Source organism: Tachypleus tridentatus, chromosome 6 (genome assembly GCF_004210375.1).
Source record: "Tachypleus tridentatus isolate NWPU-2018 chromosome 6, ASM421037v1, whole genome shotgun sequence".
In the NCBI taxonomy this organism is placed as follows: domain Eukaryota; kingdom Metazoa; phylum Arthropoda; class Merostomata; order Xiphosura; family Limulidae; genus Tachypleus; species Tachypleus tridentatus.
In genome coordinates this window covers 100,077,941-100,101,246 of record NC_134830.1, presented here as the reverse complement: position 1 = coordinate 100,101,246, position 23,306 = coordinate 100,077,941, and the positions used below count along the sequence as shown (strand labels likewise).

The 23,306-nt window shown below is 32.8% G+C and overlaps 1 protein-coding gene across 3 annotated transcripts in view; it reads right to left on the bottom strand.

The window, feature by feature from the left end:
• Window positions 1–22,827, bottom strand: part of LOC143253179 (uncharacterized) — a 172,437-nt gene extending 149,610 nt beyond the window's left edge. For 2 of the 3 annotated variants that reach the window (XM_076506581.1, XM_076506582.1), the window contains exons 1-2: window positions 22,548–22,827; window positions 19,631–19,779 (exon numbers count right to left, since the gene is read on the bottom strand). In XM_076506581.1, the coding sequence (XP_076362696.1) occupies window positions 19,631–19,779; window positions 22,548–22,661 (263 nt within the window). In that variant the 5' untranslated portion in view covers window positions 22,662–22,827. Of the gene's footprint in view, window positions 1–3,964; window positions 4,413–19,630; window positions 19,780–22,547 lie in introns of those variants that run through there. The other variant, XM_076506586.1, reaches the window with a different exon arrangement.
• Window positions 22,828–23,306: the final 479 nt, after the last annotated feature.

The window sequence follows — 23,306 nt, the reverse complement described above, 5'->3', positions numbered from 1 at the left end:
GTTTGGTGTGACGGGGATTCGAACCCATGACCCTCGGGTTACAAGTCAAGTGCCTTAACCACTTGGCCAGAAAACGTTGGAACCACAAGCAGTTTCGTGTAAAATAGCTAAGAAAAATCTTTGAAAATGTAGACTAGTGTAATTCTAAAACTAATATTTATTTGCAGCAATGTTAAAACTTTGTTTTCTTGTGGCACAGCGATACGCTTGAGGACATATAACATAAAACATCAGTGTTCGATACTTGCAGCGAGAAAAAGATAGGTAGACCAATTTCTGGCTTTGCGCTTAAACACAAATAAACAAAATACTGTGTTTTTTTTACGCAAACTATTTACTGACAAGAAATCTTAAATATACCAGGGCATAACACCATTGACATGAAGAAGATAAGGGAAAACCGGCTCGGAGAGCATGAGAGAACAATGTCACGGAGATGATAAAAGGACAAACAAACAAATTTATTTCACACAATCCACTTTATCGATAGGGAATAAATTTCACAACAGGTTCAAAGGCTGTTCCAAATACCTTTGTTAAAGTAAAACCCAGCTGAAATATTGTTTCTCAATATATTGTAGATTACTTAAAATCATTGAAAAAAACAAACCCATTTTTGTTTTAAAACATTATTCAGAACTGTGCTTGGTCAAAAGGTTTGTTTTACAGGTAAAGTGAATACATCAAAATACATTGCTTCACTGAGGATAAGTGACAAAACGTAAATTAATATCACCTACTCTCAAAAACGAATACTTTAACACAATTATGAGTGTTTCACGTGATGCGTTTTTCAGAATCAGCTGAAGCATACGGGCATTTGGATTGCAGCATTGTACTGCCTTATTGTGACATATTTCAATGCCATATATTTTAGATTTTTGTAAATAACCCATTTTAACGGAATACATATCAGCATAATCTTATTCTAAGTCATATGTTTAAAAGTCGCGAAACTTTTATTTATGTTTTCACATTTGATAATATGATACGAACTCCTCATGACATCAAAACAAATCTAATAGAAAGGTTAAATATCTTCACAAACAGTTCTAGTTGATAGTTATTCAGAATCATTCTTCATTGAAGATCACCGAATTCTTCGGAATGTCAAGAGATAAGAAGTATGACGACAGGCTGTGCTATGAAGAAAATGTTGGGTAACCTGGATTTAGTTAATCTTGGTATTTGGTCTTTTCCTAACACTGCATTTAGGGATACAATTATCTCGCAAACAACGTTTTTCAGTTGTTGTTTCGTATTAACAAAAGTTTTTACTGTGGATTGTAGACTTGCGCGATTTTTTTAATATTTGGTTAAGTTATAAGATTTTAGATTAGTTTAATGCAAATATTGGATTTTAGGACACTTTTAATTTGCGTAAAATAATAAACCAAGCCCAAATCGTTTTTTTTTGTAATAAAGGGAATAAAAAAGACGATAAAAACATTAACAAGAGTCATAAAGGTAGTTAGTATATGAAAAAGGTATTCAATTTTATTACAGAGAAATACATACACAAACATATACACAATATACCCATGCAACGTCTCGACCTTCTACTTAGATCACCATCAAACAAGAGAATACAAGATTGAAACAATGTTTTAGTCGTGTGAAGTGAGAACAAATTTTTTCTACGCCTATATTTCAAAAACAACATCAGAATGGACTGCACACGTAAAAAAAAAAATGTGTTAAAGTCCCCAGTGTTTACACTGTAAATGCCAAAATCGTTGCTTTCACGATAAGAGGACTTAATAATTACGCCACCATATTGATTATATTTTTAAAATCCATAATTTCCTTAACAATGTCTATAGAAACTGCTCTGTGCAGTCTTAATAAATGTTTTGTAGGACACGGATGGCTCATTGTATAGCTTTGTGTTAAACTTAAGGACACGGATGGCTCATTGTATAGCTTTGTGCTAAACTTAAGGACACGGATGGCTCATTGTATAGCTTTGTGCTAAACTTAAAACAAACTTTTTTTTTTGTATTTAGTAGTCATAGTCACTGCTGTAATAAGCTTTTCAAAATTCACCATAACATATTCCCTGTAAAGTAAACGACTGATGAAAATCATAGGTATATAATTCATGCAACATTACTGTACTTTAATATCAACATTGGTATCTCCAACCTAAAGTGACCTTCATAAATGTAAGTATGTCCTCTGTTTTTACGATCTATTTAGCCATATACAAATTTTTTTAATTTTCATCATAAATAGTTTTCTTGTTTAGCTATTGTCTACGGTTAGCTTGAAGATTACGGAATTCCATCCTTTAAATCTTTGGCTCGATTTTCCGTGGACAGAACTCAGATAAACCATTATGTGGCTTTGAGTTAAACAAAACAAACTTTGTTTACTAAAACCGAGTTTTTCAAAGTACTTTATGCGTTGTGAAATACGCTCACCTGTTCTTAAAAATAACTTAAAATTTATCTTCTCTAAAGTACACAGTTAGAGCTTGTTAGGGTTTCGGAGCTGTTGAGCTGTGTTCGAAACCATGCGATACCACAAAATACTCCTTGTACTTTAAGCTATGTATGCATTATAAGAGTGATAGTCAATTCCTTAGCTTGTATAGTAAATGAAAGGACACTGCTCTCTATCCGTCTTCCCTGTGGTCGATACTTCAAAATTAGGGACGGCAGCAGATAATTAGAAGCTTTGTCATAAAAACATATACTTATCCGTAGACTGTTCTCTCGCTATTTTATATTTTACTGAACGTAACATTAGTCTTTCAAACTTCCCCATTTAGTTAGTATTTAATGAACACAAGTGTTCCTTTCTCAGTATGCACTTTGTTTATTTTTTTCCATTACAGAGTTTGAGACCTCTTCTTTCTAAACGTTTTGCCGTTTGGTTATCCAGTGCTTGGCATAAGGTTAATGCTTCCCATAAAGTGTTTCCGCTTGCTTAACATCTACTCAAGGTTTGTGTTTCCTTCTCTGGAATTATTATTGCTCCCTGATCCATAACTCAACGTTAACTATTTCTTCCAAAAGAATTCTCTCGTTAATATAAGAGTCCACTCATCATGTGCGACGTAACAATCTGTATTTGTTTGTTTTTTTCTCCTCAAACACAAAAAATGTTTAGGTTTACAATAAATAAACTTTTTAACACGTGAATCAATAATTCAAATAAAATAATAACTGTTTGTATCAGTCAATAAGTGTTTGTGTGTTTTGTAGTAAACTGGCTGTACTGAGTTTAGTTTTAAGAATCTTGTTCAAATTCGACAAATTCAGTCGTTTATCTGTTGTTTAAGTTGTGAAAAACCTCTTTAAGGAAATGTTGAATTATTGGCCTTATAAAACATTTGGTGTATAACAACTCCCAGTGGGTCAGTGATGAGTCCAAAAGGTTACAATGCTAAAAACTAAGTTTCGATACTCGTGGTGGACACAGCACAGATAGCACAAACAAATAAAGCGTAGAACAATACTATAAAAGTTATTGACTATTATCTTAAACGTTCGTACATTCTCTGAATACAATTACTAACATCGAAGTACAAAATCGTACCTCAAATATTTCATTTTAAAAGTCCATTCTTGAAATGGTTCTTCTTCTTGGGATTGCATTTTTATCTAACGGATGCCAAAGCACCCTCGATTTTAAGCCTGATCCAGGGAACTACGTGTCTTTACTATTGAAATTCAGCTTGGTTGAAAATGCGCTTTCTCAGTGAGACATCTTGGAAAGATCACTGCATAGCAACTAAACAGTGTGAGGCTCAATATACAGTGTAAGAAGGTGTTTTCAGGTTAGAGACGCCATATACATAATACACTAAACGCCCTAGATAACATTTGATAACATAAATACAAAGGTTTAGGGCAACATAAAGAATAAGTTCACTTTTAAAATTCATACCATAAAAATTAGATGTACCTGTTATAATAAACAGCGTCTTACAATATAAATGCAGGTCTCTGTTACTAACCTTTTCTGATAAAAGAGTTTTCAGAGCACTATATCTTTGTTTCTTTTCTTCTCCATCACGAGCCCTTATATTTCGTTATACTTTAATAGCTTATCATTTCTGTAGCTTTACGTCCTGTCAGTTCGATACCAAGTTAAAGTCAGTAAACACTTCTGTAACCGTCTTCTTGTAACGGCTTCTTTCCTCATTACTTTCTACTCTTAAGAACTGCCACTTATAAGATACATACTCGTATTGAAGAAGTTGTGGAAGAGGGTTTAAACATTCACGACTCTTAACTGAGTTGTTGCTATCAGGCTAATTGCTCCAAGCTCCACAGTATTTGAAGTGTTAAACTCGCGCAGTATTGTAGATATACATTTTGCATATAACAAATAAAACAGTACATAATGAACTGAGAAATTTACGTGTTTTCAGTCAACCAGGACGCGTTCACTTCCCTCTTCAACGGCATCTGCAAATAAATGGAAACTTTCGTGCAAACGTGACTTCTCTATATAAGATGTACACACACAGGTACTTGGACTGAAATCAGCAACTTGTAAAGTTACAACATAAGCAAAAGAAGCCTAACTAATAGGATATGTTTTAGTACGCCTGTATTGAAACCACACAATTTTAACCCTATGTTTCTATTAATAGATTGCACTCTACGCCCCACCCCTTCCCAAAGTTATACTTAGTTTCTAGAGACAACTTTAATCCACTTTCACAGTTGGCTACTCTTGTATTAAAACATGTATATTGAATATGCAGTCACTTTATATATAAGATAAATAGCCTCAGCGTACAACCGTACCAAATCACATATTTCAACAATCATACCTTATTTATTTTTTACCTAACTTGAATGTTGTTGTGTTTTCTATAAACATTCTAATAGATTACTTGTATTTCTTGGTGTAACTTTATTCCGAAAATCCACTGAAATAAACGGTTCCTTTGCACTGCATTACGTGTTACAATATTTGAAACATCACCTTTCAGTAGATCAGCACATAATTACTTAACAGTGGAAAACCAGGTTAATTTTATAATTGTATATAATTAAAATCAGACAGGTTTATGTAGTAGTTTTCCTAATTATACCTTATTATATTATATTATATTATATGATTTGATGTTTCTCTGTAAGGCCAATAAAAGTTATACAGGAAGTATATATATGATAGAAAATACAATCCATGCTTGTTTGACATTTTTTAATATCGTGTGCCATATCATATTTAGCAAAACAGTAAAGTCCACTTCATGTATTCAATAACTCTAACTGGTTCAGCGAGTCTACATACAAGAGATTCATATCACTGAAAATGGAGTGTTTCAAAGCATATGTAATTAAGCCAAGTTTTATCAAATAGGTTTGTACAGTTTTCAAGAATACATAACTTTATTTACAGTTATTTCAAAATATATTGATCATTTTATTTTCGTAGCTGGTGACATAAGAGTTTTCACGAAAACAAAAAGCTACAAAAACATTCCAATTGCATTCCACTCAATAGAACTCAACGATCGATATAAATAGAGTTTTCACTATCGAATTTTAGTGCTGGACGAAAGGATCCATTGGCAGTTTGGTCTACGACACAAATGTACTTTAAATGCTAATAAGGAAACGAATATGTAAAATATCACCTCCGCTGTTATAAGCTACACTGTTAACATTATATCAAATTATACTCTGCTAATTTTAACGTGTGATTTTTTTCATCAATAAAGTATGATGTAGGAGACATTTACAAATATAATTATTAGATATTTTATATGTTCTAGACATAAAGTATTATTGTCTGCAAGAGTCATTGATATTTTAAGTGTGTGTGCATTTGTTTTAGTCCACTACGATCCAGGTTACTGAACATAAGCTTTTCAGAAAAGCATACTAAAAGACAAAATCCTTAAAATCATAATAACAAGCACTTTGATTTTATGAGGTTTTGCAGGATACTGACAAAAATAGATTAGTTACTAAAGTAGTTATACACATTCTCCAATGTTTTCGTTTTACGAAAAGTAGTTTATTTTAGTATTATGGGTGTACTACTAAAATACACGTGTTGTAACTAGGGCTGAACTGTTACAGAAAAACCAGTAGGAGGTCAAGGTATAAATATAATCAAAATACAATATATATATTTATGTATTATTCTAGTCAAATTAAGGTCACAAATAAACTTTATTGCAATAAGCTGTAAAATATTAGCGCTTTCGAATAATTGACTATTTTTCTAATTCTACACTTAAAAGCTCCAAAGCATTTGAGTTTTGGGTCTTTTTTCAAACTGTGTGTTTGTAGTTAATCACAAAGCTACACAATGAGCTATCTGTTCTCTGCCCACTATGGGTGTCGAAACTCGGATTGTAGTTGTGTGACTCCACAGACATACCGCTGTGCTACTGGGGAGCTCTTTTTTTTCTAAATTCACTGCATCCTTTGTGTGCAATCTTGTTTGCTAATTTTTTCATTAAAACTTAAAAACGTAAATAGGCAGTACCGTACAATACTTCATGTAGATAGCTAGTGTTATTTTGTTTTATGTTTTAATTTATTTTATATCTTTGGTAAGTATCTTATTGCTGGATACTCACTATTTAGTAGGAAAAAAGCAATTAGATTTATGTATGTTTTAATAATGGGATACTTCTGTTTAAAGTTGGTTCCATTAGCTTTTTTGTTATAATGTTTATATAATTTTAAAGATTATTATAGTTACATTGAAAATATTTGCAGTTAGTTTTTTTACATGTATCTTTGTTGATTGATAAAAATGAAATAAAATGTACAAGCATATTCGATGAAACTACTACTTTAAAATGCAAGACTTACAGAAATGCCAAAAGTTTAAAATTGTGCAACGTTAGTCTGCCTGCAGCTATCATTAACTGTATATTTTTAATTTTGATCTATGCAGGTAGCTGACTTTGATCAGATTATAACATCAATAATCTCTGGTAAAAAAAAAAAAAACTTGCCTGTGGCATGGAATAAGATGTTGTGGACCTACACTCTGTGACAATATTGTTAAATGACTGCAAGTTAAAAACCTTCGAAAGTTTTATTAATATACATTATGCATCAAGCCTTTCAATTGTAAAAATTCAGACAATCATAAATGAAACATTTAAACTAACTGTTACCAAAATCATTCAACAATAACAGTTAGAGGATAAATAAAGATGTGTTAAACATACTGGTAGTGTTATCAAATGGTGACAAATAATAAATATTTGTGTTCAAATTGCTGCTCAAATGTAACAAATTCCAATATGGCTGTTTCATATCTTTGGTAAGTATCTTATTGCTGGATACTCACTACTGTAAATAGTTTTTTTCTTACATTCACAATTTGTGATTTGGTTAGTAGGAAAAAAGCAATTAGATTTATGTATGTTTTAATAATGGGATACAAATGTAACAAATTCCAATATGGCGGTTTCATTGTCAATGCTGGCGCTGGTCTCAGTCATCCGTCTATGCATAACTGAACCTGTTGTATGCAGTCGCTAACCTCCCTTTTCCTCTCATCTGACGTGGAGGATGACATTCATCTGGGAACTATTTGACATAAAATCTGATAACAACCCGGGCACTCTGACGACACTCCATAAAGCAGAAAAATGTTGAACTGAGTGATGCGCTTCTACTTAGGTGATTCAGGAGCAGGTTTAACACAGTGATTGTGTGCTACCTTTTGTAGGCAATATCTCTTAATGTTTGTTTAATCTTTTGTGCCCATCAAAGGTACAATGACCATTTTATGCAAAATTCTGATGTTGTGCCTCAAACCTAGATTCGAGTAATAAACTTTGCCATGATCGAGTGTCGTGACTTTCAACTCTACATGCGTTTAAAGGACTGTTTTTGGAAATGAATGATTTTGCAAATTGTGGCTTAGAATGCCTCCTTTATTATTAGCTGCATCTTTTTTGCATTATGAGTGTATGAAGTATATTAATACAATTTCCGAAAGGCATGACTTTAAATATGACATCGTTGATGTGGACATAGGATAGGTTAACAGCATTTCATTCTCTCACCACTAACAGGTATTTTCCAATAAGACTTTTGGATTACTGGACAGCACGTGAACTTCTGAACTTTGTTACAACAAATATATATGCAAAAACGGCTCGTTTGGATTGAGAAAATATTTTACATAGAAGAGCGAACAACGTTTCGACCTTCTTTGGTCATCGTCAGGTTACAACAAATGAAGACAAACAAACAAAGGAAAAACACCAGTCAGAATTGTGTTTGTTTTCTTTTTTTTCATTAATACAATGGCTTTTTGTCAATTTCAGACATTCTTTTTTTTTTTCTGTATGCATTAATGATTATAACTTATTTTTATAAAATATTACATTTTTGAAATTTTTGGAGAGTATAATAAAAACACAAAATCTATACTATATTATGATTACTAAAAAACAAATGTAATCTGTTTTATTTAACTCTAGTCAGTTTATTTGAGCTGATACTTAAATGTATCCTTGACTAATCTAGCAAAATGACTACTAATTTCGTATATAATAAATGTTCACCACTTTTCACGGACATCGTAATCACGTGATTCTTAAATGCCACCAAATTGTAGGTAATGGTCAGCCTTTTAGCCAGGCTAAGTGTTTAATGTCTACCGAAACGCCCTAAGCCAACTCCCCTTTTTCTCTCTCTCTTTTAATGGGCAAGTTTGTTATGTATAACGACATTTTTTATACTTAGTACAATAGTACTGTAATTATAAACCGACAGATTCTACTATTAGCTAAGTACATGCAAATTGGTAAAACAGTAGTTAAAAACTAGAAATCCACAATGAATTGTTGCATGAATCATATAAAGAGCACATTGCTCCGAACATTAATGTACCATGATTAGTTCATTGTTTTTGAACCGTTCTCACATTAAGAGCTCCCTGGTAAGTCTACGGATTTACAACACTAAATTCAGAGGTTCGATTTTCCTCGGTCAACACAGCAGATAGCTCGATGTGGCTTTACTCTAATAAAACACCCACAGTCACGTTATGATTTCTAGGAATGAAAGCTCTCCCTTATGTCCTACGGGGTTTCACGAAAAAAAGGTATTTTTTTGCGATTATCATTTGCATATTTTATTATGTGCATTATCAAGGTGCTGAGGTGGCTTATCACTCTTTTGATGAAACAATAACAGAAAAAAAAAAGGCTCACATGTATAACAGTGTCTTGTTAAGCTACCTTGATTACACGTATGTGGAACATCTATAATGGACTAATTCAGTTAGGTGTAGTTGTTATATACATATATATATTTATACACACACACATACAGAGCACGCTGTATGTAAGTAGGTTGTGTGTGTTTGGTTTCTTACAACAAAGCCACATCGTGATATCTGCTGAATCCACCGATGGTAATCGAACCCCTGATTTTAGCGTTGTAAATACGTAGACTTACCGCTGTAACAGCGGTTGACGTAAGTAGGTTGTAAGCAATATTGATTTAGTATTTAATATTAAAAATTTTTACTCTAGAATTCGGGGTTGTTCTTCCGTCACAAAATATTACACAAGTATTTTTAACATGTCAAAAGAGTTCTCTAGATAGAAAGTGTAGAGCCTGAATTTACACCACGATGGTTCATATCAAATATCGTGTATTATGTTCATTGAATTATCTGGTTTTTAACTTGTGTTTTTGGAGATGTGTTAGCCACGACTTAACTTAAAAGTAATTCAAACTACAGTTGAAATGAAAAGTTTTTAAAGGTTTCTCTACAATTCTAACTATATTTTTAAATTACCTTTTTATTAACCCTAAATAAACGGATGTTTTTTACTTACAACAAAAGGCATACTTTTATGTCATGTATTACAAAAAACTATCTAACTCTCGTTCCAAACATCTTTAAACTTCATTTAACAAATTATATTAAAATTTATGTCTCTACAAAGTTTTATCAAAGTTATATCTATCGATAACATAGTTGTGGAAACTGATACGTATGTCATTAATTTTGATGGTCTTTGTACGAGGGTTTGTACAATGATACCATATTTATTATATATTTGTCAACTAGAGTATCTACACACGAAATGCCCCCTTTTTTTTTTTAAACTGTCAAAAAGCAAATTATTTATTAAAAATAAAACATGAATAAGTGATCTATCTAGATCAATTGTAGTGAGACTGTATGTTAAACGTGGACCTAAAAGGAAACAAAATACATTAATCTGAATGAAAAAAAAAAAAAATCACACTTTTCCAAAATTATCCTAACTTTAAATATTTCAAGGAGAAATTACTTTATAATTCTGTTAATAGATTTTAAATACTATTTTCATGTGCGATTTATCAATTACTATCTTATGCAATCTCCCCCCTCTTGTGTAATTATGTTAAAAATAGGTCTGCTGACAAGATTGTATTTAATAATATATAATGCCAAGGTCACTAGTTCGTTACCTTTTGGCCCGGCATAGGCTAGCGCGTAAGGCGTGCGACTCGTAATCCGAGGGTCGCGGGTTCGCGCCCCCGTCGCGCTAAACATGCTCGCCCTCCCAGCCGTGGGGGTGTATAATGTGACGGTCAATCCCACTATTCGTTGGTAAAAGAGTAGCCCAAGAGTTGGCGGTGGGTGGTGATGACTAGCTGCCTTCCCTCTAGTCTTACACTGCTAAATTAGGGACGGCTAGCACAGATAGCCCTCGAGTAGCTTTGTGCGAAATTCCAAAACAAACAAACAATCGTTACCTTTTAAACAAATGATATTAGTTATAGCACGCACATAAACAAGTAACATTACTGTCCAATAATTTTTATCACCTAAAATGAGCATATTCTTCAGCGAAACCCTTGAACAGAATTAACTATCAACAATGATCAGAAGGTGAATCAAACTTTGAAATACTACAGCCACTAAACCCTACAATCACTATTAACATTAATGTTTATCATTCTCTTCGTTTTATTATTCTAAATAATCATTCATGTGATTTGAAATAGAAATGATTGGTTTTTTTTAGTCAGTATATTTGTATAGTGGTCTCGCACAGTCTTGTCTAAATTATCACTTTGAAATGAATCACAAATTGTTCGAAACTGTGCAAGCCATCATAGATTGAAAAGAACAATTCTAGATTTTTTAATTATTTTGAGAACCAATGAACGAATAGTAGCAGATTAGGTACAGTGTATCAAAGTGTTGTTAACAGAATAGTGAAATGACGTTAAAACAATGATACAGTTGTTTGTCACATTGACACGACAGACAATCATCCGAAACAAAAGCAATTTACTGTACTTTCTGTGAGACTGAAATAAATATCCGCAACGGTAATTGGACAACGTATCAGTGTATAAGAGATAAAAAAACAAATTACTCAAAGATCAGACTCTAAATGAAGTCCATTCCGCTCATAATACAGGTCATGATGTTTGCCTGAAATTCTGCTAAGAAGGTGTCCGGTGAACCAATGGCATATGGAGCACTTTTTTTTCCTTGAAGATGAATTATGCTTTTGGTTACGGCCAAATAATAGGCGTCTGGAACCAAATCCAACCACATTTCCATACAGAAAAGTGGTGTATAAAGTGGTGGTAAACATTTGCCGTGAACAGCATTAAGTATTTATGAGCATATAGACATCAATGTTCTCGGAAAATATCTTTCAGTGAATTGGTAGAGGGGCATTACAGGGACTATATTTTCATATCTTGTACACTGGCGCAATTGGTCTTGATTTCACCTTAATAGATATTAACTAAACTAATTGGATAACAGTCTTTTGAGAAAATGGAGTAGATCGTATTTCAGTCCTATCAAAAATGTACATTATGCTTTTGAGATGGGTATCGAAGCTTGACAAATAGCTCCAGATAATAAAAACGCTATGAAAGCCATTCTGTCACAGGAGAGTTAGACGAAACTTCAGGATTTTATCAAAAAATCTGATTTTAACAATATAACATTGATACCAAGGTACACTTGATGTTTGTGGGGATCATGGTCCATTAAAAACTTCTGAGAACTAAGATCGCGAATGTTTATATAAACTGTTTGTTAGACATCAATATGATATATATATATACTATTACTCTGTAGTTCAGTCGAAATAATACTCAGGTTATGATTTGTTTCCATAATGAAACATGCGAAATAAAGTCGCGAGAGATTAATGCTAACGAATAAGTTTGTTTGTTTGGAATTAAGCACAAAGCTACACAATGGGATATCTGTGATCTGCTCTCTACAAGTATCGAAACCCTGTTTCTAACGATGTGAGTCAGCAGACAAACCGCTGTGCCACTGGTGGACAAAAAATATATGCAAAGGGTAACCAAAAGTGGGCTTTGTTAGACTATTTTTTGAATCACTTGTGAAAAACGCAACAGTTTTAATAAAATAAATCGCCTAAAGTTGTCTTATTATATATAATGTCGAATGTTTTTTTAAGCGTATTTACTAATATAACTAATGTTCAGGTAAACTTGGAGATTCAAATTTGTAAACTTAACTAAAGAGAAAGTTCCATCATGCTTCCCTAGTGTCAAATGCCTTATTGGATTCTCTCTGACTACGAACATTTGAATTTCCCTAAATTTATTCAGTTTCATTTGATTTAAACAAATAAAACACTGAACATAGAAGAGATATAAGTATTTGGATTAACTCATGAATTCGGTTTGAATACCATGAAAAAATTGCGTATTCAAGAACCAGATTTTCTAAAACCCATTTCTTGATAATCCATGATTTATTTTCTCCTTTGTTACTCAGCAATATCCACCCTTCATGGAATATTCATAAAACATCTATTATAAACTTGGTTATTTATCTATGTCCTAGCGTCGCATATGTTTACCATCTCTCACGTTGTACATTCTCGACATGAACTTGCATACCACGTTATTCTTTTGTTCATTTTGTTCTATTAAAACATACAAACAAACCTCAGAAGGAGTCTGTGTGCTATAGGCGTGTCCGTTCTTAGTAGACCTAAAGTTAAAATTTTTCACAGAATAATTAAAACAAGAAAATAAACTCGAATTTTTTTTCACAAATCTTACGTTAGGAGCTGGATACTTAATGAGTAATAAAGAGTATATCTTAAAAACTTTAAAAAAATAAGAAAACAAGAAATTCGTGTAAGCTGCCTCCTCTCTTCCTTACGTGTCTCGTGTCTGGGAAACACAGATGCTATAAAAAATTCTGTTCGAATTTTGTAGTTTTATTCGTTGTTTTTGGTTTGGTTTGCTTCGAATTTCGCGCAAAGTTACACCAGGACTATCTGCGCTAGCCGTCCGTAAGTTAACAGTGTAAGACTAGAGGGAAGGGAGCTAGTCATCATCACTCACCGCCAACTCTTGGGCTACTCTTTTATCAACGAAGAGTAGGATTGACTGTCACATTATAACGCATCCACGGCTGAAAGGGGTTTGGTGTAATATTGTTAATCACAAGCTACACAATGGACTATCTGTGCTGTACCCATTATTGTTATTGAAAGCCGAATATCAGGGTTACAAGCCTTCTAACTTATCGCTGTGCTACTGGGAGGGGCTCTAATATTGTATAAAATAAAACAACAGTCTGATATATCTTTACAAAATAAAGTTTTCATGACTTTCTGAATCCATATGAATAAAATGATTTTGTCATCTTTCAGAATTGGATGAAAAGCTTTACATGAATTATTTATACATAGTCAACCCACTGGTAGATTACGAAGAAGGCAGCTACTCAGCAACACCTGCTGCCAACTGCTGGGCTATCTGCCTTTTTTTCCTTATCTATGAGTTCAAACTTAAGAACGTCTTTGCTCAAATAGGTACTCTAGTTGTGAGTATGCTTCTGAAAAAAAAAATTCATTCATAACACAATACACGTAATAAGTAGTTAATATATAATGTCGTTTGTACATTAGGAAATCACATAAAACCTGTTTAATTACTTACTTTTTAATATTGGGTGTCCCCCTAGTGCAACCGTAGCCCTAAAGTACAGAGCAGCAAAGAAACATGTCATCATAAATTTTTGGATTCACATTAAGGACACGCTAAACACTAGTCCACGCCCGATCCTATGAGTGTTACATATACTTCAATATGTATTACGTTGCTTAAGTAAGGAGGATATACACTACCAATTAAGAAACTAATTTTGACTTTTAAATATTTTAACCTTCTTAATATAATTTGTGGTGTTTGTATCTTAATGGCAAGAGAGTGTAGCGGTATTGCTGGAAATAAAATTGGCATTTTTGTTCCCCACTGGGCCAGCGATAAGCTACAAAGCTGACAGAGTCTGCAAATAGCTTCTTGAGTAGTTTATGGTAAAACACAACAAAATAATTTGGTCTAAACTAGAAAACCTACTCAGTTTTAGATATTTTTAATAATATACGTCTATTGCTTATTCAAAATTAAAATTTTACGTATTATAAGTTATATTTTTCTAAAAGACAACGTTAATAAAACTCAAACTATAGTGTTAAATTTATCATCTGTAATTTTATTCGCAAATACGTTCTTTCTGGTTGTTGGTACTAAGTGGTAAAGATTTTGCACATTGTAATTCACAAAGTTTTCTGTGTGTCTTAGTTTAGTATTCTGTTTGAAAGCTACGTTGATTGTTCTTATGACATTTTTAATCTTGAGCTCCCGTGCAAATAATTTTCTTGATCAACTGCAAACTTTTAAATTACAAAATTATTCCTTCATTAAAATTACATTTTTTTTTCGTTTTACTTTTTTTCTTTCCATTAAAATATAGCTAAGTCCCTCAAGGTTTGATTTCTTACCCTAATCTTTACCGTGGTCATTTTGAAACACATCTTAACAAAGCCATAAAGTAATTCCTTTTGATTGAAATTATAATTTACTGTCCATTCCGTCATTAGCACATAAATATATAGTTTAATCGATTTTCATTAAGCACACCTATAAACTTTATAAAATTTCATACTATTATCTATGAAACAATAACTAATGTTGATTTATATCTGAATTATAACCAAGCGCAATCACTACTTTTGCAGGTCATATTTTAACAGTTAAGACTGACAATATGTAGCAAATGACAGATTTCAAGTGCAAATACGACATAATCCTGTTTTATATTCAGAGCGCGCTCTAAGATAATCTTCATTTTGAAGATTGGAAGATTTAGACAACCTTGAACTAAATATATATATGTAAAAACAATGCAGTTTATAACGTTTATACATGTTCAACGCCTACAGCATATATTTGATTAAAACAACACTAAAATTACCTACTAAGCAGTATTCATCTGCTGACCTCGATAATCCTGTCTAAAAGAGCTCGTCCCTTTAAGCATAGTTTTGATAAACAGGTTGATGAAAGAAAGTTGATATTCAAGTTTATCATTTGTGCCAACTCGTTCATCCTACGACGATAGATTAGAACATTAATTTGTCGAAACCTTTTGAGAAAACTTTACAGGCTTTATGTATATCATAATAAATTAGAGTAGCGACAAAAGAGTAGACAGTTACATAAGTTATATTCTTATAAAATCCTTTCTCTAACGCCGACTCTAAACAGTAACCTCTAAGCTCTTACTGCCATGTTTTCAAAAATGGGCAGAAACTTGTCACTGTCACGTAGACCTGAGGCAAGGTCCTTGTTCCATAACCAGAACAGTACACTAGCACCTGCCCCAAAAACTGGCAAAATCAATGCAGAAATGCTGTCGCCAAACTTATAGGGATGCTCTCTATAATGTAATTTAATTACTGATTTTGAACTGTAATATTTGTCAAAAAAATTGCGTTATACAATTTGCGGAACGATACTTGCGTTAATAGATTGAATTTATTATAGGGTCATATATATATATATGTCACTGACAAACAAAACAAAAGACGTACAGAGAGTCTTTATTGAAATTTGGCGCAAGATTACAGTTATGCTACAGATAAACTCTCGGTAGCTCAACGGTTGGCTTTAGAATTTATAACTCTCTAACTTTAGAGAGTCGATCCCTGTGATGAATAGAGCACAAAAGTAACTTATTTTACAGTCTTATCTTTACAAAAAACAGAAAAAAAACTAAAAAAAACAACCTTGTGTTTCAGTTATCGAAATTATGGCACTCTCTATAACATAGAAATAATATAAATACTTTTCCATCAACTCAAATTGTAAAGAATCAGATTGTCATTTGAAAAGTTTTATAATGCTGTAATTCAAGAATTATATACACTGTTTATAAAATATAGAGGTTATTCGTAACTTATGCGTATTGAAAGCGAAATATTTTAAATCATTCATATCACTTATTCATGTAGCAATGACCTCAAGATTCTATTTATACTGACACTTTAATGCAGATAAAACTTTGAACACAGGGAAAGAGACTTTACTATGGTTACTATGGGTACTGAAAGTCTAGTGTATTAAGTCCACAGACGTGCCACTGGGGGGATGTATGGTTTTGTTTGTTTGTTTAATTTCGCGCAAAGCTACGCGAGGGCTATCAGCGCGAGCCGTCGCTAATTTTGCAGTGTAAGACTAGAGGGAAGGCAGTTAGTCATTACCGCCCACCGCCAACTTTTGGGGGGCTACTCTTCTACCAACGAATAATGGGATTGATCGCACATTATAACACACCCACGGTTGAAAAGATGAGCATGTTTGATGCGACGGGGGTTCGAACCCGCGACCTTCAGATTACGAGTCGAACGTCTTAACCCACCAGGCCATGCCGGGCTGGGGGGGGGAGGCTGTAAGGCTCTGTTACTTTGTTAGTTACAGTACTTTTATTATCAAATATATCTCAATGAACCTGAATGATGAAATCCTGAACTGAATTCTCTGTATCAGCTTGACTCGATTTGTCGAATTAATAAACTTATCTATAAAGTGCAAAAGTCTACAAAGAAGTAACATACAAATGTTGCATGCCACCATAAAGGTATTAAAAATAAACTGTCATGAAGAGGGATCATCGTATCCATTATATGTATTTTGATCGATTTGTCACCAAAGAATTGTGAAAGCAAATACCTAGGATAATATTTCTCTTTCGAAGACGATAATCAAATTAATTATACATATTCTTTGTAATTGAAAATATATCTTTACACTTGTTCTAAAATTCATTGAAATTCTATTTCATATTTAACATATTTAACAGTTAAAATTAAAATAAAACCATTTATACGTACATTGCGCTATTTACTCTTTCAACAAGTACCAATTTAGGATCGTGGTACGAAATATCTGGAACGTAGATCTTGAATTTTATTTTTTCATATTTAGTTTTAGCCCGTGTTTAGTATCTGCATAATTTTTGGAAGATTACTTCCATCAGATTACTTTCTGAAGTACATTTAGCACCCATTGATAATTCCTTAAGCATAGCAATAATAAATATGCATTTGAAGTTATTTTTTATTTATTTATTAACACACATCGACAACGACCGTTGCAAAATAAAAAAACAAAACAAAACAGAGAACGCTTTTTGTTAACTTAGGGTTAGTAACAGACTTTTAAACCACAAGTAAAACTAGAATCAATTGTTTAAATTACTCTGCTCTTTTCCTGATGTAACGGTAGATGTCTGTCAGGTGAACAAGGTTATTCGCACACACACAAAATAACTGTTTCAGATGTTTAAATAAATTGTATGTTGAAGATGACGCTGCTAAAGACAGAGCTCTATTCAGCTGGTTCCATTTAAAAATTCAAGAGCAATGTTAATCGCGGATACAAAACAGCTACTTCGTCCTGTCTTTCATTTATCTTCATTGTTTTTGAGCCCAAAGCTGTACAACAGGTTATCTGTACTCTGCCCGTTGCGAGTATCAAAACTCGATTTTTGGCGTATCCACCACCATTCTTCCATAACAAACTCTTAAATGGCAAATGAACGTTTCAAGTATTTAATTATTATTATTTTCTGAATTTAAAAATAATTGTTGTCATGAAAGAAAGGAGGGGAACCTACTGTCTGAAACTTACAAAATAGAAATTCATTACTGCTTTGGAAATATCCAAACTTGACAAAAGTTCTTGGGCAACGGTGAAAAGAATCTGATCATGTCGGTGACAGAAACATACAACCGTATCAAACAGACCATCTACCCTAACGATGTGTCTGATCTCACTGACGCCCATCTCATGTGCTTCTGATAATCAGCGACTTAGCTGACACGAAGCGCAAAACTTCTCGCCGCAATTGTCATCGCACCTCATCAGTAAACCGTGAGGTAAATAAAAGACAATCTGTAAATCTCATTGATATTTATAGTTTTCAATGTGAACGATAAGATCAGGTGCTGGCACGGAGAATCTTGAGTGTTGAGAACTAGATAATACTGTTTCACATGCTAATAACACGAGCTTTTTAAAATAATAATAATTACTATATATTATGATATTTACATATAAAACCCTCCGCTGGACTGGTGTACACAAATTTCTCAAATAGTACATCAATGGAACATTTCTTGAAATCGACCCTTTCTCGCTTTATTTTTAAAGCAGCCTAAGTCTGCTAAAATTACATTTATTACATTTAAACCTTACAAAAAGTAATTATAGCTTACTCTAATTTTTCCCAAAGGATGAGTAATCAAACTCAAGTTTATATTTCATGTTAAAGTGTATGCTGTATGCATGCGTCTATCTTTTCTATTTGTTTCACTCGAATTTCTCATAATCGCAAATACTTATTGTCCTCTGTCACCCAGATAAAATCATTAATAAATAAACAATGGTTACTGATTGCTAGGCCTTGCAGACTATGGGCTGTGTGCTCATTCACTTGACATTTTAAGTTTCTATAACATTATGTCAGAAATGGCACATGGAAAACACAAGAAATTGTTTATTACTATCTCAAACACGTCGTAGGTTAACTTACAGGACATTACGACATACAGAAGAAAATACAAATTATTAATAGTGTCACTTAATTTTTAAGGTACTACAATTATTGCTTCACGTTCATAAATAGCTGCTTTTTAAAATTTCAGTTAACCTGTTAAAGGATTTTGGAAGGAGTGGAATAAGAGGATAGGCTCAGTGTATGTGCACAGCATATCGCAAAGTTTGAACTTATAGGTACATCCGATTTATTAAATGTTTATTCAGGTTTATATTCTTACTCTTTAATATTTAGCTCACACTCTTTCATAATCAATGTTTATGGTAAATAAAAACAAACTAGCATATGGTGTGTCAGATGAAATTAACTTTACATTTCATAAAAATGTCAATTTTAAATCTGTATGTTACATAAAGATAATGCACACAGCTTATGTATTTCTAGTATACACCAGATTAAAACTGATAGAAACACCATGTACTTGTAAGAAACTGATGTATGTAGCACATTAACTTTCTTTAAATTATCCACCACCCTTTTCTCTGCTGATTCTCTGAGTAAATATAGGTCCTACCACACTCAACACATCACTCAGTTTTACCATGTTAACTGTTTTGTTCAAAATTACTAAGTTTATTTAATTTTTGAAAGTTTTCCAAAACAATAAATAGCTAAATACATATCTTATTATCGATATCGTTTAAATAATTCTGATTCCCCATAAGAAATAATTATAATTATAAATTGCAAGTCTGGGGTGAATCTAATTCATCGAGATGGTTGTAATTGGACTAAAACTCAAACTTCTATAACATCATACCTTCGTATCAAAATACTGAGAGTTCTGAATGCATTGTTGATGAGATCCAAAGCCTCTGCCAAGGAAAAGCACTGGACATCATTGATTTTGAGGACTCGATCACCAACTTTCAAGCTTCCTTCTTTAGCAGCTTTGCCATCATGTGCCACCTGCCATACAAATAATAAGAGAGCAACTTATATTTTATGTTAGCATTTTGAAACTTTCAAAACTTTGGAACATTTTATGGAATCTTGTAAAAACGTGCAGACTTTGATCGATCCTGCATGAGTATTGTCAATTTGGATGTCAGGCCTAGTTTAGGTTGAAAATTTGATCTTGCGCTAGATGTTAATAACAACGGGTTATTTATTTGAGTGTTTTCAGATTTTTCAAGGGTATAAATAACATTACTGGTATGCGATTTTAAACCATCTTAATTAACGTTTTAGAGGTCCTGGAGATAAAGTCACTAGTACTTCTCGCTAAAAGCCACTGCAACAAATTGACATAATATACAACAACTGTTGTAATTCTGTTTTTGTGGAGAAAAGTAACTTATATTTAAAAATAATAATTTAATTAAATCGCAGGAGAAATGTTTAAGATGTCTCGTTCTGCTTTTTCTTTTTTTTCAATATAAATTGTAATTTTTAAACCTAGAATGTATTTACAGATAAGTGATGGGAAGCAAACATAAAATATTATATGTTAAAGCTTCACCCACTACAACAATAACGTGAGTAACGTGCGAAATAAAACAATATTAAACTAACGATTGTAGCATTTGACACATATATGACTACAAGATACAAGTGTATTTATTACAATGAATTGGGCACTTATAAAAATACACTGACACACTGATGGCATGGCCAGGCGTGCGACTCGTAATTTGAGGGTCGCGGGTTCGCATCCCCGTCGCGCCAAACATGCTCGCCCTTTTAGCCGTGGGGGCGTTATAATGTGACGGTCAATTGCACTATTCGTTGGTAAAAGAGTAGCCCAAGAGTTGGTGGTGGGTGGTGATGACTAGCTGCCTTCCCTCTAGTCTTACACTGCAAAATTGTGGACGGCTAGCGCAGATAGCCCTCGAGTAGCTTTGCGCGAAATTCAAAAAAACAAACAAATAAACTGATTAGATCATAAAATATCCATAAGAAGTGCAAGATCGTTTTCAAGGTTGGTTTATGGAAAAAACTATATAATTGTGCACAATTCTTTCCACATTTACAAAAACAAACTAAGAAACCTTAGTTGCAAGCCAATAGTTCGAAACTGTATAAGTCCAGGTGGCAGACCTTCTACAAAAAAAAAAAAAACATGTCTCGAACTCTAGCGTTAGCCCCATGGCTAGAGCATGTATTCAAATAAATTTGAAAGTAAATTTGATTCAGTAATGAATATGAAATGAATTAAGTAGCTCTGTGGCAAGGAGAACATTAGAGACCCCTGAAAAAATATCTTAAGCACAAATTTTATAAAGCAAAATATACATATAAATAAACAAAACTGTTTAATGAATTTCTTCATAGAAAACAAAATATTCTGTACATAAGGACACTAAATATTTTCATTCTCACTGTCCTGTGAACTTGTCCTTATATATATTTACACGAACGCTTACTGTGTTAAAACATAAGAATCCTCAATAACAGTAGTATTTGAAACCCTTTTAGACAGTACTATAGCAAATGTTCCCCGCTGGTACAGCGGTAAGTCTACGAATTTACCACGCTAAAATCAGGGTGTTCGATTCCCCCTCAGTGGGCTCAGCAGATAGCCTAATGTGGTTTTGCTATGAGAAAACACACACTAAACACCAAACAAAAAATATGACGATTCAATTCACGTAAAGAGAAACTTAAAGCAACTGCCCACAATTTAAACATCGTTCAAAACTTCTTAAATATTTATAAAAATTACGGAAAGTTTGATGGTCGATTTCATTTGATTACCACATTCAACTCTTAGAGTTATAATTTTGTGCTTATGAATAGAAATGCATTTATTTAAAGCTAGAGTCAGTGACATTCGGTAATCACGGAGGTGAGACATTGTTCTGCGTCTGTAGAAACATGCTGTTAGCCTTCATGTAAACGAGGCACAGCACAGCCAAAATAAATCAGTTTGTTCCGACTTCATGTTTCATAGCCGTTTTTTTACTAATATAATAATTAATTTACAAGAAAATAAAATAAACTTGTTCAAACCGTTACCATCGTATTTTGAAATATTACTTTCAAATACGTCAAAATAAACATTTGCCTGTGGAGTTTATAGTGTAAACGTATGGTAATGGTGAGAAGATGAACCATGTGAATTGACAAAATCGTCGTTAGGTCCAGTCACATTTCCTTATGAACGTCACACTTGAACTACGAAACGTGTTCAGTTTTAACGTAAAAGAGGTAATGCTATCGATTGTTTAGTTTCTCATAATAAAACATTCACTTTGTGAGAAATTATTTCTCGATAGAGTTTGTTGTTTTTATTATTTTACTCTATCTTTTATTTAAAGAAAAGTTTCGTGAGGTTTCAACCATATTGTACAGCTTACATTAATAAACTTCTGTCTTCAATGAAGATTTAAATGTATATATATATATATGTGTGTGTGTGTGTGTTTCTAATATTATTTATATTATTATATAACTAGAACTCAAGATACTGCTGTGTACTAAAATAGACATAGCTTGAGAAACTGTTGAACAACAAATCCAGTTTAGAAGAAAGTGTAATAAAGTGAAAGCAAGCCGTGACAAATTCCTCAATCATCCTTTCTGAAGTCGTTATTTTATATTCTTATCAACTTTAGTAATACTGTAGAAGTTGTATATTTTATTTGACACTATCTTATCTTATAGAGAATAAGTTACTTTCTGGTATGAAATTGTTTTGTACACAAAAAAAAATGAAAAGTGAGTAAAGTAGTTACCTGAGACACTGTCAGAATGTCTCCGTTTTCAATTCCACCTTGAAGTTGAAACCCCCAAGGTCGACCTCCTTTTAAAACAATCTCTGTGGTCTTAGTTGTCAAATTTACTGCCATGACAACAGCCACGAAAATTCATATAACAAAGTCATATCATAAAAATTCGATCTGTGTAGTGAAACTATGCAAAGAATTTATCTTTTGAGAATATATACCCATAATTTCCGAAAACATAAAAAAACGTGCTACACTGCCACCTGTCAATTTCTTTAACCTGTACTTTTATACCGCTTTGTGCACAAACTGATTGTATGACCATCTCACTATAGGCTCGCCCTCTGGAGGAAAATATTGCAAATTCTTAGAAGTACACTGACATTCCCCAGTAGTGGACTTGGATATAAACTTCTAAAGAGTTAAAGCATGTACCAAAAAATAGATATTACAAACGGAATATTTTGGAAAAGAAGTACTAAGTTTTAAAAACGTGTTATTTAAACAGATATTTGGCGAATATTTTGATTTGAAAATAAGTGCCAAATTTTATTTGGTTCATAAAGCTTTGCAGCACAGAATTTTTCACTTATAACAAGGTAGAAATTTATGTGTTTACTTCACTCTTTATTTAATAATAAGTTTATGGTCATTAGTTCACTAATATTTTGTTCACTAATTAGTCCATTGTCAAAACAAACCAAAACGCTGTTTCTACACTTCACTTAAAATACCTCATCCAGATAAATGCTTCATAAAAATAACTTG